General features: G+C 36.9%; 1 protein-coding gene across 4 annotated transcripts in view; it reads left to right on the top strand.

Moving 5' to 3' along the window:
- Window positions 1-20,393, top strand: part of MTBP (MDM2 binding protein) — a 75,873-nt gene that overhangs the window by 54,628 nt on the left and 852 nt on the right. For 3 of the 4 annotated variants that reach the window (XM_032316324.1, XM_032316326.1, XM_032316327.1), the window contains 6 exons: window positions 3,742-3,897; window positions 7,052-7,147; window positions 13,699-13,965; window positions 15,821-16,070; window positions 16,664-16,777; window positions 20,147-20,212. In XM_032316324.1, the coding sequence (XP_032172215.1) occupies window positions 3,742-3,897; window positions 7,052-7,147; window positions 13,699-13,965; window positions 15,821-16,070; window positions 16,664-16,777; window positions 20,147-20,212 (949 nt within the window). The remainder of the gene's footprint in view (window positions 1-3,741; window positions 3,898-7,051; window positions 7,148-13,698; window positions 13,966-15,820; window positions 16,071-16,663; window positions 16,778-20,146; window positions 20,213-20,393) is intronic. The other variant, XM_032316325.1, reaches the window with a different exon arrangement.

The raw sequence follows: 20,393 nt of genomic DNA on the forward strand, positions 1-20,393 counted from the left end.
GTGTCCAGGGTCCTATGTAAATGCAAATTACACATGCCCCCAATGCATCTGGCCTATAAAATTTGACTGGGAGTAATACTCATTAAGAAACCTTTGTGAATCACAATTAGAGAATAGCTGTGTAGAAATTAAATTAAACTCATAATGTAGTTCCTACCCTCTTAGGGTATGAAGTTCAGAGAAAACATTTGTGTATTTTCTTGTTTGACTGTTTTTATTAGATTTATATTTTCAATTTAAAAGTCAAGCTGTATTCCAAAGCTGTAATCATCTAAACAGTATGGTACTGGCACAAAAACAGATATACAGATCAGTGGAACAGAACAGAGAGCGCAGAAATGGATCCTCAACTCTATAGTAAACTAATCTTCAACAAAGCAGGAAAGAATGTCCAATAGAAAAAAGACAGCCTCTTCAGCAAGTGGTAGTGGGGAAATTGGACAGCCACATGTAGAAAAATGAAACTGGACCATTTCCTTACACCACACACAAAAGTAGACTCAAAATGGATGAAAGACCTCAATGTGAGTCAGGAATTCACCAGAATCCTTGAGGAGAACATAGTCAGCAATCTCTTCCTCCTCGGCCTCAGCAACTTCCTCCTATAAACATCTCCAAAGGCAAGGGAAGCAAGGGCAAAAATGAACTATTGGGACTTCATCAAGATCAAAAGCTTTTGCACACCAAAGGAAACAGTCAACAAAACCAAAAGACAACTGACAGAATGGGAGAAGATATTTGCGAATGACATATCAGATAAAAGGCTAGTATCCAAAATCTAAAAATTTATCAAACTCAATACCCAAAGAACAAATAATCCAATAAAAAATGGGCAGAAGACATAAACAGATATTTCTGCAGAGAAGACATCCAGATGGCCAACAGACGCATGTAAAAGTGCTCAACATCACTCAGCAACAGGGAAATGCAAATCAAAACCACAGTGAGATACCACCTCACACCAGACAGAATGGCTAAAATTAACAAGTCAGGAAATGACAGATGCTGGCGAGGATGCGGAGAAAGGTGAACCCTCCTACACTGTTGGTGGGAATGCAAGCTGGTGCAGCCAGTCTGGAAAACAGCATGGAGGTTCCTCAGAAAGTTGAAAATAAAGTTACCCTATGTCCCAGCAATCGCACTACTATGTATTTACCCTAAAGATACAAATGTAGTGATTCTAAGGGGCACGTGCACCTGAATGTTTACAGCAGCAATGTCCCCAATAGCCAAACTATGGAAAGAATTTAGATGTCCATCAACAGATGAATGGATAAAGAAGATGTGGGGTGTGTGTGTGTGTGTGTGTGTGTGTGTGTGTGTGTGTGTATGCACACACACAAATATATATACAATGGAATACTATGCAGCCATCAAAGGAAACGAAATCTTGCCATTTGCAACAATGTGAATGGAACTAGAGGGTATTATGGTGAGAGAAATAAGTCAATCAGAGAAAGACAATTATATGCTCTCTCTGATATGAGGAACTTGAGAGACAGGGCGGGAGGTCGTGGGGCTAGGGTGGGAAAAATGAAACAAGATAGGACCAGGGAGGGAGACAAACCATAAGAGACTCTTAATCTCAGGGGCGCCTGGGTGGCTCAGTGGGTTAAAGCCTCTGCCTTCCGCTCAGGTCATGATCTCAGGGTCCTGGGATCGAGCCCCACATCGGGCTCTCTGCTTAGTGGGGAGCCTGTTTTCCCCTCTCTCTCTGCCTGCCTCTCTGCCTACCTGTGATCTCTGTCTGTCAAATAAATAAACAAAATCTCAAAAAAAAAAAAAAAAAGAGAGAGACTCTTAATCTCAGGAAACAAATTGAGGGTTGTGGGGGTGGGAGGAGGGATAGGGTGGCTGGGGTATGGACACTGGGGAGGGTATGTGCTATGGTGAGTGCCGTGAATTGTGTAAGACTAATGATTCACAGACCTGTACCCTTGAAGCAAATAATACATTATATGTTAATAAAAATAAATAAAATTTAGATAAATAAATAAAAATAAAGGATAGGAGGGGGAAAAGGACACACTGTTGGTACGTTATTGATCTTTATAGAAATAGAAGTCTAAAACCATAATGTCAACATTTTAATTATATAATAACCAATAATATGCTCAATTGGAGTGATTAAGTAATCAGGAAGTAGTTGTAGTAATAGAAAGTCATGAATTTAATTTTTTGTGCAGGTATTGAAAGATTTTATTTCTGCTTTGTGGCAGATCGATAGCATGATCTGTGACTCAGTGCTTGATAAAACCACTACCGTTCTCTGCAAGTATTTTCCTTTTTCTGGTTTTTAAACTTCCCGTGAGCTTTTTGGGTTTACAGAGTGAGAGTGTAGGTAGAAATAGTACCTAATTCAGAGTCAGTCTGGTTCTGACTGTCATTTTAAATGGCTCTGTTGTCCTGGGCTTGTAATAAAACTAATGTGTGGTAGTATCTTTTTCTGAAAATTAGTAATAATGATTCTTTTCTAGATCTGGTGACTTTCACTTTAGAAAGTACTAGTTTTCAGGTGTTCATTTTGAGATAAGAACTGTTCTATCTTTGTCAAGGAAATTTGTAAGGATTAAGAACAAATAGTTTGAGAAGTATAAACTCTTGTCTATATTTCAGGTATAATGATTCAGTGCTTATTTGTAATGTTATAATCATGGCTAGGAGAGACCTTGGGAGAGATTTCTGATTACTGTCTCATTTCATGGTTGTGCTTCAAGTAATCTTTCAAGTTCATAGAAAATTGGAACACTCACTTTCTACCATCAAAATTTTTGAGATTATGGGGTTTCAGAACATACAAAAACATTTAGATTGAAATTTTATAGAATGGATAACTTCACATTACTAAATAATCATGCCATCATTTATTTATCTTTTAAAATTTTTTTAATTTATTTTTTTTCAGTGTTCCTAAGTTTATTGTTTATGCACCACATCCAGTACTCCATGGAATACGTGCCCTCCTAAATACCCACCACAAGGCCCACCCAACCCCCCACTCCCCACCCTCAGTTTGTTTCTCAGAGTCCACAGTTTCTCATGGTTTGTCTCCTCCTCTGATTTCTCCCAACTCACTTCTCCTAGTTTGTTTATTTTAGAGAGAGAGCAGGGGTGAAGGGCAGAGGGAGAGAGAGAATCTCAAGCAGACTACCCACTCAACTCAAAGCCCAGTGCAGGGCTTTGATCCCATGACTCTGAAATCATGACCTTAGCCTAAATCAAGAGTCAGATGCTCAAGGACTGAGCTGCCCAGGTGCTCCTTATGCCATCATTTATAAAGAATGTAATTATGCGGGGCGCCTGGGTGGCTCAGTGTGTTAAGCCTCTGTCTTCGGCTCAGGTCATGATCTCAGGGTCTTGGGATCGAGCCCCTCATCGGGCTCTCTGCTCAGCAGGGAGCCTGCTTCCTCCTCTCTCTCTGCCTGCCTCTCTGCCTGCTTGTGATCTCTGTCAAATAAATGAATAAAATCTTTAAAAAAAAATTTTTTTTAAGAATAATTATGCTTATTTTAGTCAAGTAGTAGCATTATTGACATGGTTAACTATAAGTTTCACTTTGACTTACAGATTTTTAAAAATATACTTTTATACTAAATAATTCACAAAGATTTTACTTTATTTACTTTCCTCAGTATATAGTTCTGTAGTTTTCTTTGTTCTGGTTTCTGCTCATATCACCTTTTCCTGACTATGGTGAATTCTGATCTACTTTTAACAATCTATATAACGTTATTTTTTCAGAACTGGTTCATTACCTCGTTCATCTGAACAGTTGCTGGGTCACAAAGAGAGTCCACGGGACTCGATCACATTATTGGATGCAAAAGAATTACTAAAATTCTTTACCTCAGATGGATTACCAATTGGAGATCTTCAGCCTTTACAGATCCAAAAGGGGTAAGTGAAAAACATAATTGCCAATTAATTTTTTTAAAAGATTTTATTATTTATTTAACAGCTAGGGATCACAAGTTGGCAGAGAGGCAGGCAGAGAAAGAAAGAAGCAGGCTCCCTGCTGAGCAGAGAGATGGATATGGGGCTCGATCCCAGGACCCTGGGATTATAACCTGAGCTGAAGGCAGAGGCCTCAATCCACTGAGACACCCAGGCACCCCATGCCAATTAAATTTTTTTTAAAGATTTTATTTATTTATTTGACAGAGCGAGAAATCAGAAGTAGGCAGAGCAAGCGGTGGGGAGGGGGAAGCAGGCTCCCTGCTGAGCAGAGAGCCCGATGCGGGGCTCTATCCCAGGGCCCTGAGATCATGACCTGAGCTGAAGGCAGAGGCTTAAACTACTGAGCCACCCAGGTGCCCACCAATTAATTTTTTAAAAATCATTTAAAACACATTGCATCTCATTTCCTTAGTTAATTGATGCCTATGCTCCTTGGGCTCCAGGGATTATCGGTTGGATTTAATCCTCACATTTTACTTTAGCCAATGTCCTGTTATTTGGTATTATTGAATATAAGGAAAACAAGGATAGTAAAAGCGAAAGCAACCTCAGTTTATTCCCTATAGAAGTCAGTAGCTTCTACTTTGTATACAAAGAAGAAAAAATTGTAATTTGACTTGCAAATTTTTTAAACTTTTTTCTACATTATTCTCTAGTTCTGAGTTTTGCCATTACCTGTTATGACATTGTCATGTCATGCCTAATATTAGTAAAAAGCACAGCCTTCAGCTGAAGAGAACAGAAAAGTATAATAAAAATGCTTTTGAAACTATAATATTACTGAGGACTCAGTGTCTATGTGAAGAGTTTACTGCTAATTTGACTTCCAAGACAACTAAGTTACTAGTTAATAAATACCAGATGTTGCTAAAGCTGACTTAATTACAGGTAAAATTCTGATGTCAATTACCAGTGAGATTTGAATCGTTTGATCTCCCATCTTAATCATTAATCCATTATTTTGAAGACCTCCCAGAGAACCTTAAAAATTATAGATCATTTTAATCACTTCTACAAAACTTGTTTTGGCAAATATTGATTTTAAAGGTACACTTGGGAAGCGATTTATTTGACATTAGTTCTATCTCATAAATCATCCCGGAGCTTATTGCCTTCATGTGAATGTTCACTCGAGAGAGAGAGAGAAGAAGCAACTTTGAAAACTTGAGAATCTTAGTAATTATGGGTTTTAATGACTTAATGATCTTAATGACATAAAAGTTGTATAATTTTTCTTTCCTCATAGCTTTGAGATATTGATACTCTTTTTAATGGGAATCAAGAGAGTGAAGAAGTATATCCACATTTTTCATCTTGTTAGCTATTGGATATTGTCCTTCCGGATCATTAAGTGTGAATTGACAAAGTTGAACAGATTTGCCAAAACTGAATTTTATATGTTGTACTCTTTGAAGAGAGCATTTTTCTAGATGCAACATTAGGGGATATACTTATAGAGGAGATACTATTTTTTCTGTAATTTATAGGTATTTTATTTAGAGAAATTTGATACAGTTTCTTCATGTTAATAAAGAATGACAACATTACCCAATAATCTTCTATTAACATTGAAATTGAAGAATGAGCTTTCCTAACAATGAATCAGGAACCTGTGGGCTCTTATTAAAATGTCTACCTGTGTAAGGAGCTATTGAAATGTTGAACAAACCACAGGCATGACTCCTGTGTGTTTACCAAAGAAATACTAAATGTCGACAAAATACATATTTGCTAAAACATTTCCTTTAGAAAGAATAGGTTATGAGTAAATCTAAAGAAAAATACATAAAGTTGCTGAGAATATTGAAATAAGAAATGGAAGACACCGTGATTAGGGAAGGAAGTGAAATGCTAGGTACCTAAATCGTTTTACATTAGGAAATTATTCACTTGAATAGTGAGTCATCAAAATACTGGGGTCATTGCAATTTATTAGTGTTATTTTTTGTGGAACACTTAAATGGGTGGATTAGATTATAAATTCTATTTTCTAAGGTTCATACTTGGTATATGCCTTATACTTTAATGTAATAATTTCAAATGCTTATTATAGTACCCTCAATTTTCAGTGGCAAGTGGGTAGTTTTCATTATTAAACCATAAGGCAAAAAATGTGAGGGTGTACTTACTCATGGAACTATACTATCTGCTTGCATTTCCGTATACCGTCTCCAAGTCTTCTGAATTCAGGCGTCTGGTATTGCATTCTCTTGACTATGTTGCATAGTCATAGAGGCGCCGTTGCATTCTTCTCCCATTTCCATCTAACCTGTTCTGAGCTTCAGAAACATGATCCGTTGAATTGGAACAGTGCCTCTCAACTCAGGAAGAGAAAGGTGAGGGTTGCAGGGAGTGGGCACCTCTTAGAATAAGCAGGAGAGTTTAACCTAATTGCAGTGACCTTCTTCTTCCTGAGATTTTGATATACCCCTGCGGGTCTGAGTATGGAAGGGGTTGAGCATGAATATTTACTGTAAGCTCACCATATGATTACTTCTCCCATACCTGCTGATTGGAACCTACTTCAAAAGCATAACCGAAGTCAGCAGTTTCCATATCCTTTGATATCTAACGGGTTGCTAACTCTTAAAGTAGGTGTCAACATGACTATATTCCCAGGGGAAGAAAAATCTGGATACTTCATGTGTTACAGTAGAAAGTAAATACTTTTGTTACCAAAAGATTTGAACTGACTTTAATTATCCCCCTCCTAAGAAGAACCTAACTAAATGCAACAACATTAGTTCACTATACCAACAACAACAACAAAAAATTCTTCTGGAATAATGCTGCTTCTTGAATTTCCACTACAAATCATTTTTCATTCTTGATTTAGCCATTTCTCCGAATAGTCTTGTGAAATAAATAACATCATAACTTCAGAAAGTTGACGTGCACCGGAAATGTAAGAGACAGAACCTACTTAGGCTTAACCTTGTTTGATTTTTCTTATGCTTTCTTGATGTTACATAATTTTTATCCCATGTAAGATTCACTTATAGAGAAGGAAGTCAGATTTTGTTTTCTAGATGCTTTCTTGAACTCTATTTTTCACTAAATAAACTAAATACAAATGAAAACTTTTTTGTTTTAGGGAAAAGACTTTTGTTCTGACACCAGAACTTAGTCCTCGGAAACTTCAGGGTTTACCTTTTGAAAAAGCCTCAGTGTGTCATTATCATGGGATTGAGTAAGTTTTTATTTACACTTTATTCTTCTGCATGTTGCTGGTGAAGCTTTTCTTTTTTCATTGTGAAGAGTATCTCTAATAAAATATAAAGATAAAAAGCTAAAGAGAAAGTGTATCACTCAGAGAACAAAGCAGTGTGTACACAAGTAAGAGTTTATCTTCTGTTGTTAAAAAAAAAAAAAGTATTTGATGATTGATCAGTTTTGTAGCATTTAAATATTATATTATTAATTACCAGGCATTTTAATCAAAAATATTTTCATCCCTATGTTATAAATATGTATTTATACTACTGGTTACATTAATAATCCTTGGTCACTAATTACATTGTAATTACTCAGAAACTATTAGATGAAATGTGTTCCCATTTGCACTATGTTAATTATCTGTAAATTTTTCTAGAATTTTTATTGACCAGTTGAATAAAAGTTCAGAGAATTCTCTTGTATAAAGGGATTAGCAGTTTCTGAGGCTATGTACATGCACATCTACCATTTTCACAAGGACAAGAAATTCAATAATGGTGATAAAATATTTTATGATGAATTTTTAAGACCTTGGTGATTCATTTTGTAAAATAATTTGCCTGAAACATCCTATTTTGATCGGCTTATAAACTTAATCTTCATTTCATGTATACTTTAAAAATACTGACCGTCTTTCACTCAGAAGCTAAAGATACAATGGACAATTATTTCTGCCAGTTAGAAGCATATACTCTACAGGGGAGAAAGAAAACACATAATTTTAGTAGACTATAAATATGTTAAAATACAGATATCTGCCCAGTGGTTGGAAGAATTAAATGCCAAGAACTACCTGAGAGTGTTTCCAAGAAGAAATCTGAACTAGGTTTCAAAGAATGAATTGGAGTAAACCTGGCAGAAAAGGCAATGTCTAGGAGAGAAACAAAGTACAGAGTTACAGATTCTAGGAAGATAAATTACATTTTTTATTTTTTAAAGATTTTATTTCTTTATTTGAGAGAGAGAGCTTGATTGAGCAGCGGGGAGGGGCAGAGGGAAAAACAGGGAGCCTGCCTCTGGGCTCCGTCCCAGACCCTGGGATCGGGACCTGAGCCAAAGATACTGCTTAACCGACTGGGCCACCGAGTCACTAGATTTGTATTTCTGAACAGGAGTGATAAATGTATTGTACTATAATAAGATGAAATCATGAAGTCACAAAGGTCACTAGTGACATGGGAGGGAGATCGATCTTTTTTTTTTTTTTTTTTGAGGAGTAAAAAAGCCTTTATTTTTAAAGCATGAAATTATATGCTTGGCTATCAAGGCCGTGGAAATAGGAAAGAGAATACAAACTTATACCTGTCTAAAGAACCTTAGACCAGTTAGATGTTAGAGATGAGAAAAAGGAGATGACAAGAATTCAGGGTTTCCAGCTTGGGCAGATTGGAGAGATGGTGGTACAATTGAGAAAATATGGAAGGTGTGGAGGGCCAGCCAGCAAGTCATTCTAGAAATGTTTACTTTCCTTGTTGTGTTTAAATAAGATTTATTTCATTTAAAGAGTTTGTATGTAAGTTTGACACTAGAGGCAAAATATTTGGTTATTTTATTTTCAAGCATCAGATTTAAATTCCCCATTAAAGTCAGATGCAAGAGTTTAAAAGATACCTATGATCACTGCTTTTTTCTTTTTTACCCATTGTGCTGAATGTTTCTGTTTTAATCACTGTTTTGGCTAGTCAGTTAAAATAAGTAAATCTAGATAGAGAGCTTTGAAGAGTTATAAACTCAAAAGAGTATATATATCGAAAAGGAGATCGTAGAAGTATTTTTTTGTTTTTATTTTTTGTTTTGCTGAGAAGAGACCTGAAAGATGGTTAGAAGTAGTAAATTTGAAAAGTGACCAGTGATAAAATACATGCCTAGTTTACCATGTCCAATTTTAAACACTACGAAAAAAGATCTTATTGAAAATAGCAATAAAACCATAAATATTAGAAGTAGTTTTGCAAGAAATGTAGAATGGAAAAAATTGCAAATAACCTATATCAGGGGCATAAAAGCAGCGTTGATTACTTCAGGGAAACATGCCTTGTTTCCCTATGCACATATCATATTCTAGAGGCATTAGTTCTTGTGGAATAAATGTAAATATTTAATATAATTTTTAACAACTTTGAAACTTTGGCTGAAATAGTTCTATAATTAATCTGGTAAGAAACCTCCTTCCTTTTATTTAAAGAATAAGATTAATTTTATCATATAACCAGAAAATTGTATTTTAAAGCTATTATAATTACAGTGTAGAACTAGAACTAAATAGGAAATCCAAGGAAAAAAGCAAATATGCATAGGAATTTGATCTACTAGAAGAAAAATTTCAAATCATAGGGCAAAAGATGAAATATTCAGTAGATAGCAGTGAGAATATGATTAAATATGCAAATAAAAATAAATTAATTTAAAATGATTCTTGGTTCACACCAAATATCAAAATAAATCACAGAGTATTCAGAATTAAAAGTGAAAATCTGTGGAAGGAAAGGACTATCATGAAATTTAGGGGAAAATCTGTTCTAGGGGTGGGGAAGACTTTTTTAATACATTGTCAGGAAGAAACCAAACAAGAAAAGAATGATAGATTTGTCCTGATTTTGAAACAGCAATGTCAATAATTGATAGAAACCAAAGAAATCCTTAAATTAAGGATTGAGCTGAGGAGAGTATTTTTAAGCATAAATTCGGAGGTATTTTCTTTTGTAATTAAAGAATGCTGGGGCACCTGTGGGGCTCAGTCAGTTAAGCATCTGACTCTTGATTTCGGCTCAAGTCATGGTCTCAGGTTCATGAACTTGAGCCCAGCATCAGCTCCATAGTCCACTTGAGTCCACTCCGCAGCACTGAAGTCCACTCAAGATCGCCCTCTGCTCCTCCCCCTGCCTACGTACCCTTGCTTTCTCTCTCTCAAACAAATAAATAAATAAAATAAAAAATTTTTTAAAGAGAGATTGCTTACAAATCAATAAAAAAAAATAAAATAAATGCTCCTATGGAAAAGCTGGCAAAATCTTGAACCATTTGTTTACCCAAGAGGAAGTACAGATCACTGATATACATGACACGTTTTTATCAACTTTTTAAAATCTGCTTTTTAATTCACGTTCTTAATGTGAATTGAAACAACAACGAGGACACTTTTCACTTACGAAGTCATGTTAGTGGTGAAGAGACATGAATGAGTAAGCCAGCCCATAGAAGTATAAATTGCTACAACCTGCCTGGAGGGCTGCCCAGTAATTTACCAAAACCCACGCAAATGTTCATAACATCAGATTGATTAATGTAGCTTAATGGGAAAAAAAGTGTGTACACTGAAAGTTATTATGCAAGGGTATTTTCCATAATGTTATTTAAAATAAGAAACATTGGAAATGTTTAACCGTAGGGGCTTGGTTAAATACATTATAGTACATCCATAAAATTCCGTACAGTCACCAAAATGGCTGAAATTGAAGACTGATAGTGACAAGTACGCGCAACAGCTAGAACTGTAGTACATTGCTTGCGGGACTATGAAATGATATCTCTACTCCAGAAAAGGATCTGGAAAGTTCTTATAAAACTAAACATACTCAGATCCTGTGGTTCAGCAGTTCTAACACTAGGCATTTTCCCGAGAGAAGTGAAAACACAACTCCACAGAAGACTGGACCAAGGAGCAGTTTTATCTGTAACAGCCCCAACTGCAGACAGCCTAGGTGGATGTCAACAGAGTGGATAGACCAGCTGGTGTATGAATACAGAGCAGGACTGTCAGCAGTAACAAGGAACATACAGTAACATACATGTACATCAGTACATACAATAACATTACCCTTCTGTCTGCATGTGGAAACAGTTGAAGTCAGAATCTGAGGACTTTAAAATGACTAAGAGGAACTACCTACCCCTTTAAACGAATAAGTCTTTCAGTGACTCCGTTTTCTTTACTCTGAATTTGTGTTCCTTAACCTGGGGGGCATTGAGATCGAACTAGGGAGGTTGTAGGAGGCGAGCACAGTGAATCCAGGAACGTGTTTTTTTTCAAGAAGACTTGGGCATGTGGGGGGCGGGGAGGGGGCCTATTTGTTTTCAACATAGATAATGACTCCACTTGTAACAAAATTCGAGTGTGATGTCAAAGTAATTATGAAGGTGAAGAAGAGTTCTGTCTTCCTCATGCTGCTGTAGCCATTGGAATCTTTGAGCTCTTCCTATACCAAACGTAAAGAATATTTGGAAAATAGATATATATAACTGCTCAAGCACAAATCAGTATTTTCTTAAGGCAAAATAAAACATATCCCATGTAGCTTGTTTTGTTTTTTCACTCATTTTATCCTGGAGCATTAGATACCATTGATTGTAAGATGCACAGTTTTCTTTCACAAGAAATTAAATTCTGCTGTGAAACTATGACGGGTGGCCACACCAGCCTCCTTTTGGTTTCAAATTTATTTCATCTGTTCCAAGAAATTTGGCAATTTCTCCTGCCTGCATTGACATTGGTGTGTGCTGGGCAGTATCATGCCTCTTATGTAGTTAGCAAACAAAATAGCTTCATCTTCTTGAAGATATTTTTCTTTCTTTGGATGCACAAAGCATTTGGTTATTGTTTTGCAAGAAAATACAGAAGTGTAGTCATTTATTACTTCACTAATATCAAATATCCACCGTTCCTCTCTGTTTCCATTGCTTTATTATTTACAAGTACTTTTTGTTTCAGTGCCAGGTCATAGTGTAATCATTTGAAGACATTTTAAATGGCAAAGTCAACCGGCGCAGTACACATAATTCATTTGAAGGAGTGACATTATGAACAGCTGTGATCAAGAGATATTAAAACTGGAAGGAAAATACCTGCATGTTAGATTCAAAATCCGAGTAGAAAAAAATACTCATTTGAAGTCAGACTGTATCTTTTTTTTCTCAAAAACTTTCTATAGGCTCATCAGGCATTACGTTGCCTCTTGCCTAGAACCTTTCTTAACATTCATGGTTCTTGATTTTATTTTCGATTCCATCAGTTGCCCAGGAGAGAAATGGAACTCATCTGTAATCCTTAGAATTACTGTTGGTTTTCAATGACATGTGTTTTATTAAAAAACAGACTAGAGCAAGAATGTCACAGAACTGAGAGACCTCGGTTCTAGTTCGAGTTATGTCATGGCTGCACGTTCTGACTTAGGATCTCAGTGTTCTCCCCTGTTAAATCAAATTGTTGGGTTAGATTGGAGATTTTTCAGGCCTAGCTATGCTTTAAAATCACCTAGACAGCTTTTTAAATAATGTGCATACTATAAAATTTGGTGTGGTGGCAAATAAACCTGCCAGTAATAATAGTAACACTAGCAACAGTAGCACGCATTTTCTGACTGCTTTGCTTCCATGTTCTAGGCACTGCTTCTGAGTGCCTACAGGTGCCCAGGGCACATGCAAGGAATCCTCATGGTAGCTCATGGAAATGACTGCTATAAATCTCAGATTGCAGAGGAGGCCAGCAGAAGCATAGATAAAGTTAAGTAATTTGGCCAAGTGTAAACAGCTCATCAGTAGTGGAGCCAAATTTAAATCCAGGGATTTTAGCTCTTAGAAATCAAATATGAAAGTGGCAAGGGAAAGAAAAAGTCCCTACACTTTGACCAGGCAGGCATCAGATATTAGGGTAATGATACACTCGTTAGGAGCTGAACTAAAAGCTTATGGACCCAAAGTTCTGCTTTTAGGGAGCATCTTAGAACTTTACAAGGCAAGAGGATGGCTAACGAGGAAGGGTTTAATTTTGATCGCCTCCCATGACATCCGTGAAGCCGTTTGTGTTTCCCTGATGCAGCTGTAGCAGAGAAGAAAGTGAAGAGTTGTCCAAGGTCACGCATCTCATAGGTGATGTTCCTGCTGTGCCTCTGTGTTGTACTTAACAACACGGGATTTCTTTTAGTCCAAAAGCATTTACTGAGCTAACATCTCCTTGATTCCTTGAATCGGATTTCGCTAGAAACCAGATGTACAGGGACAGCCAAAGTGTTTGAAGAAAAATCTGTCAATCAAGCAGTAAGAGGGGAAGGGAGTTTCAAAGAAAAATTCCAGATGTTCTGAGCTGTCTTTTTTGAGCCAGTTAGAATACCTTTATACCCTTTTCATCTTTTTGTTGAAAATAAACTTGCCCTTTCTAACAGAAGTCAGCATTTCACGTTGTTACATATTAGCTGTGCTGAGGAATCAGAGGTTGGCAGAGATTTAAAGAGTATTAAAACAGCAACTCTATTATTCTGAAAATAAGCCAGAGCATTAACTTAATCTGTTGCCCAGAAATAGTCAAAGAGGAATCAGATTATACTTCAGATTTTTAAATCTTTTGCCATATCATCTAGCAGGCTAGGAAAAAACTGAACTTGTAGGAAAGTCGGCCACTCATTAAGCCCTCCAACAATTACTAGGAAGTTAAGAGGTTTTCAAGTAGGTATTTTGCTGTTTCCTCATTGGCAGGGAAAAGGCTATTGCTTTCGTGGAGCCTGTGATTTTAATGGTCTTTCTCTTGTTTAGATACTGCTTGGATGACCGAAAAGCTTTAGAAAGAGATGGGGGATTTTCTGAACTTCAGTCTCGTCTTATCCGTTATGAAACCCAAACCACCTGCACCAGAGAGAGTTTTCCGGTATCCACTATGTTGAGCCCTCTTCCATCCCCTGCCGTCTTGTCAGAGCCTGGAAGTGTCCCTGATGGAGAAGCGTTACAAAGCGAGCGCCGAGCTGAAGTTTCTCGATTGAAAAGGAGATCAAAAGATCAGAATTGCTTTTATCCACAAAAAAGGTGAACTATTAAATGCATTAAAAATAGTCTCATGACGGGAGCACCTGGGTGGCTCAGTGGGTTAAAGCCTCTGCCTTCGGTTCGGGTAATGATCCCAGGGTCCTGGGATTGAGCCCTGCGTCGGGCTTTCTGCTCAGCAGAGAGCCTGCTTCCCCCTTTCTTTCTGCCTGCCTCTCTGTCTACTTAAAAAAAAAGGTCTCATGACAGAAAGTATGCTAGTGTCCACCCTTTTTTTCAAATTAGTCTTTCCTGTTTTTAAGTAGCTTTCTGCATAGATCTTAGATTAATTCCTTCATATCAGGAATTTTGGGGGTTTTTTTGCGCACTTATCATTATGCTCGTAAGTTCTAAAAGAAATGATTTGGGAAAAAAACACAATTTCTTGCTTTCTGTTCTAATATATAATCCATTTGCATGATGGATCGTCAGGTTGTTAAGCCCTGGAACACTAGAGATCTGGTCCAATAGATTCAGTAGCAGAGCTGCCCTACTGAAGAGGGTCTTTCTTTTTTTTTTTTTTTAATATTTTATTTATTTGACACAGAGAGATCACAAGTAGACAGAGAGGCAAGCAGAGAGAGAGAGAGAAACAGGCTCCCCGCTGAGCGGAGAGCCCGATGCAGGACTCGATCCCAGGATCCTGAGATCATGACCTGAGCCAAAGGCAGCAGCTTAACCCACTGAGCCACCCAGGCACCCCTGAAGAGGGTCTTTCTTGCTAGCTCTTCTCTTCCTGGCTTCTTGCACTGCTTTCTGCCTGCCCAGGCCCCTGAAACATTGGTTTTGTAAAATATAGCTTTAAACACTTCATAATATTATATGAAACTTTTTCTGGTCCTTTTTTTGCTATCTAATAAGTAAAATGTCCATATACTGGAACAGAAGTTTTCATAAACACTCTCATTCCCATTGAATTTATATATCTTTAGAACCTTGGTCAAAGTTAGGTCTTTAGCATCTAAAGCACTTTAAATTTTTACTGTATGTAAATCCTTCAAAAAGTATAAGATATTATTAGAATGATACTTTTAAATCTTTTTTTACCATTTGAAAATGTGACAGTATTTTTTAATATTCTATTATATTCCATTATAATAATTCTACTATATTCTCTTATAATAATAGAACTATTTCTCTAATATGGAATAACTAAATTATTTTTATGGGGACTTCACAAATTCATGGTACTTTTTAAATGTGATAAAGCTAAAAAGCAAATCCATTAACATTTCCAATACTGTACTTTATAACAATAACTTCCTTATTTGTGACTTGTGACTAATAAAAAGACATGTGTTCTAGAAAAGAAAGTACACTGTGGCCTGTGGTTTAGCAGAATTGAAGGATGTCGGACCCTATCTTGTGAAAGGAAATTTAAACATTTTAGAAAGAGCCAATTTTATAGTTTTATTTGTATTTAATACTTACTTATTTTGTCCACGTAATTGCATAGGTACAATAAGTATAGACTATGGTGTTTTTGTCAAAATTATCTTCATAGAAAAGTATTAGTACTTAACAGATGATTATTAAATTTTCACATTTCACCACCTAGAATGCCAGAGCTGATTTATGTGAGAAGTTATAAGGCAACGGTGACACTGCTTGTTGCTTTTCCTATTGACTGAAATTCTAGTTATTCTTTGCTTTGTATGTTTTAGTCACTCATTTGAAGAACAGAGCAACTTTATAGTATGATGTCACATTACTTCTTTAAAGCAGTAGTAGCAAGAAATTTTGTTTGCTTTTCTTGGGTTTATGTTTCAGTGAACATACTTGTCACGTTTAGGACAGAAAAATGGACCTCATTGTTGATTCACTTAATCTGTGTTTTTAATGTATTTTTCCACAATAGACTTGTGAAGTCTGAAAGTTCAGATTCTCTTCTTTCTCAAACAAGTGGCAATACTCATCATCATCATCGTGCGGTGACATCCAGAAAACCCCGAGCAGAGCCATCATTACCTGTGACTTGTCCATCAGTTCCAGTTCTAAGCTGTGAAACTCCAAAAGTCACTACAAAGGCCAGGTCAGGTCAAAAAAGTGTGCATGGACCAAAAACATCAAGACAAATGAAGGAATCGAGATCACAGAAGCACACACGGGTAAAGATTTATTTCCTGTTTCTTAGTTCTACATGGGAAGAAATTCCTTTATTTGGTTCACTTAAAATATATGTCTAAAATTTTATGAGTGAAATGAAATGGTATGTGTAATGTACTTTAAAACAACCCTGAATAAGAAGGACAATGGATAAGTGGGCAGAGGTATAAATGAAACCAAATTAGCCACAAATTGATCCTCATTGAAACTGGTTGATCTACCAAGATAGAGATTTGTTAAAAAATGTTCTCTCTACTTCTCAGTGTTTGAAATTTTCCATAATAAAAAATAAATACACCCCCATATTTATCCCTAATACATGTAGCTTTTACACCCAGATTTTGATTCAGAACTCATGATTTGAATTCCTCTTCAGATACTGCCATCATTTCTTTCTAATAGGTATCTGGTGACATGTATGACCATGTAAATGTTCCAGATTTCTTTTTTTTTTTTCCTAGTTGTTTTGTCCTAGTGAACTTGTCTTTCACATAGTTACATGATGATGTAATTCACACAACTGAACTCTAAAGATGAAATAATAGGTTTGTACCTTTTCCAAGAAATATTAGTCATATGTTATGTTCTATCCAAGATACTGAAAGAGGTGGTTACAGAAACCCTGAAGAAACACAGCATTACTGAGGCCCATGGATGTTTCTCTGCATGCAGCCAACGTCTCTTTGAGATCTCCAAGTTCTATCTGAAGGTATGGTGTCTTCTCTACTAACAGTAAAATTGAAGTCATGTTCTGATGTTCCTCGTTGACATAAAGTCATTTTTAGTGAGTTATTTTTATACTGATAGCTAATAATCTTTCCCAGATATTTTTTTAAGTGGAGATAGAAAAATTGGAGCCAAAGTATATCAGACTTGTTTCATTTTTGTCTTCATATGAAGAAAACTATATTTAAAATGTATCCTCAGTATTTCCCTAACAAGTCTTTGACTTAAGTTGATAATAAGGTTTAAAACATGTTTTTTTTCTTTTTTTAAGATTTTTTTTAATTTATTCATTTGAGACAGAGTGTGAGCACAAGCAGGGGCAGAGGCAGAAGCAGGCTCCCCACTGAGCTTGGAGCCCTACGTGAGGGTCTGTTCCAGGACCCTGAGATCATGACCTGAGCCAAAGGCAGATGTCCAACCATCTGAGCCATCCAGGTGCCCCTCAAAACATGTTTAATTAGTAGTTTTAATGTATAGTAAAAAGGCAACTGGAATGGGTATCAGAATACCTCATTTCTAATTTTGAGTCCATTATCGCCTAGTTGTAACACACTGGACAGATCAGCGATTCAGATGACGCTTCTGTACAACTTAGATGATGTTAGGTTATGTCCAGTGAAGAGTTTTTGACTCAAATCGCAGTTTTGTGTGGGTTCTTAAAACTGCAGATTGACCACATGCATTCAATTCACCTTCTTTTTAAAATCTCTCAAGAAAGATGGTATTAAAGTGCAAAAACAAAGAAAAGAAGAGAGAAAAAAATGTTTAGTCCCTTGTGGATTGGACAAGACAAAGCACACACAAGTGTGGTATCTCAGAGTTAAGGAAGTTAGAACCTAAGTGCCTGTGCCGTGGAGCGCCAGTGAGACCCGAACCTCTTCAAGGGACCGTCTCTGAGGTGCTTAGGATTTGAAGATACCGGGTATCCTGGAGAGCAGGGGTGTGTCAGGTGGAAGATAGGGGAATTGAATAAAACTTACAAAGTGAGCCCTCAGCTTCCTCCACAAGCCCTCCCACGGAGGTCACTACGAGGTACGCTGCACGTTCGTCTCTTCCCCCACCTCTGTGACGCTGCCGGAAAGAGCCTCTGGAGAAGAAGGAAGTAAAGGTCCCAAGGGAGAAGCCGACGGCCGCCTTAGCACCCTGCCTCGTGAAGCCGCCAGACAGAGCTTCCACTAAGATTCAGGTCTCATTTTTGTGTATGATTGGACTGCCAAGGATTAGCAGACTTTTGAGACTTTTTCAAAAAAAGAGATATCAGAACATAAAGGAATGAAGGGAACTCTTAAGGGGCAGAATGCTATAAAAGACTTTAAAAAACTATAATTTTCTCAGAAAGAGAAAATGTAATGTAATTGGATCCATAAAGCTAGAACAGGATGCTGTTTCCAGAATCTCTGTAGAAGATGGAGGCTCTTCGAAATTAAAAATACAATAAAATCAATCCAACAGAGAGGCTGAATAGTTGAGATTAAGAAAGTTACCAGAAATTAGAATCATATGACAAAAACATGAAACATAGGATCAGAAAATGGCAGGACTAATCCAGAAGATCCACTATGCTACTAATAGAAGTTTTAAAAATAGAGAATAAAGGAGAGCCAACTATCAAAAATCTAACCAAGTTTTCCAGAACTGAAGAACACAGGAGCCATGGTGGCACACAGCTTGTCCAGCCCAGTGAATGGCAGTTCTACAACAAGCTGCCTCATTGTGGGATTCCATACCTCTTGCAATAGAGAGAACACTTCTTAAAAGCTTCGCAGAAGGGAATTTTGCATATGAAGAACTGAGACTCAGAATGGCCATGGATTTCTCCACATTGAGTAATGTCGTATGCTAGAAGACAGTAGAAAAGTACCTTCCAGTCTGAGGGAAACGGAGTGACCTACTTTGTTATACCTGGTCACAAATTCAGTCAGGTATGAGGATTCCGAGATAGTTCAGATGGGGAAGGTCTAAAAAAAGCAGTCATTCGTACACCCTCAGAAGCATGGGCAAGAGAACGAAGTTCTGCAGAACAGGGATGGAGTCCAGAAAGAACTAACCCAGGGAGCAGTCAGACCAGATCAGAGCAGACTGTGGGAGAAGGATCACCAGAGGGAAAAATCAGAATAATAATGAAAAATCAGATTTTTTGAAAAACTGAACCAAGAGGTTAGCCAGTGTATTTGAGCATTTGAAACAACTTTGCTATTTGTACATTTAATCAGGCGATTGTAGCATTTGGCAGGGGGACCCAGAATTACATATATGTCAAACGAAGCAAATATTATTTAAATAGAGATTAAACAAACATTAGATCATTAGAATTAATCGAATCATTAGATCATTAGATTAAACATAAGATAATTAGAATACCATCACTTAGCTCAGGACTGAGCTGTATGTACCTAGGTTTAATCATGCAGACATGGACTGTTTAGTGATCGAAACTGGTGTAACAGTTACTGAGAAGGAGAGCGAGGTGGCCGGATTCAGAGACCGGAATCCACTACCTTTGTAACTGCTAACCACGATCATCATCTAAAATTGCGAAATCCAAAAGCAGCAGCATAAGCGTATTATTTAGAAACATGCAGGTGTACATAAGGGAAACAGCTGAAAAAACTGAAAGCGGCTTTCTCCCCTCTGGGAAGCCTAACTTAGAAGGGAGAGCCAGAGGACTGCTTTTTTTAAATACAATTAGATTTTTTTAATTTACTTTGTAATCTAATTTGATACAATCATATTTTCTAAAAGTCAGAGGTTTCAGTTTCCTTTCCTATGTGACTCCCTCTTTGTTGTGGAGTAAAATAACCAAAAAGAAGAGAGAAAAGATATTTTATCTGAAAAGTAGGTATAAATGCTGTATATTCATTTCCCGAGTACCAAAGCATTTGTGGACATTTATAATCAAGGATGGGGCTTCGATTTGGTTAGTGCTTCTGGGAATAGGAGGTTAGAATCACAGAAATGTGGGGGCACCTGGGTGGCTCAGTTGGCTCAGCATCTGCCTTTGTTTCAGGTGATGGAGATCCTGGGGTCCTGAGATCTCCTCTCCCTCTGCCTCTGCCACCCATGCTCCGCCCACCCCAACTTGTGCTCTCTCTCTCTCTCAAATAAATAAATTAATTAAAAAAAAAAAAAGAAGGAATGACAGAAACTTATATATGTGTGTTTTGTTGTTAGAGAATCTTGATATTTGGGAATAAAGCTAAATTATAATAATACTTCAATTTTTTTGTAGTATTTCCTGAGTCACACTGATACTTGTAGAATGATTTAGGATAATCTCAAGTTTATTTAATAATGACTTATTCTCTGTAATTTAACGTACAACTTGTGAAATACTTTATTTTGTTATTTTTAGGATCTTAAGACTTCAAGGGGTCTATTTGAAGAAATGAAGAAAGCAGCAAACAACAATGCTTTGCAGGTAAATAACTGATCCCTAAGAAACTCCATTCAATTAAATTGCTGTTTTATTTCAGGACAGCTACGATGCAGTCACATATGCTGTGTGAGAACTCTCTTTTACATACTTAATAATAGGCTAATGCGAACAGAGCATTTAGGAGTTCTTAACAGACAGCTTAGTTAACAAAAGGGTTTCTTTT

Source organism: Mustela erminea, chromosome 16 (genome assembly GCF_009829155.1).
Source record: "Mustela erminea isolate mMusErm1 chromosome 16, mMusErm1.Pri, whole genome shotgun sequence".
NCBI lineage: Eukaryota > Metazoa > Chordata > Mammalia > Carnivora > Mustelidae > Mustela > Mustela erminea.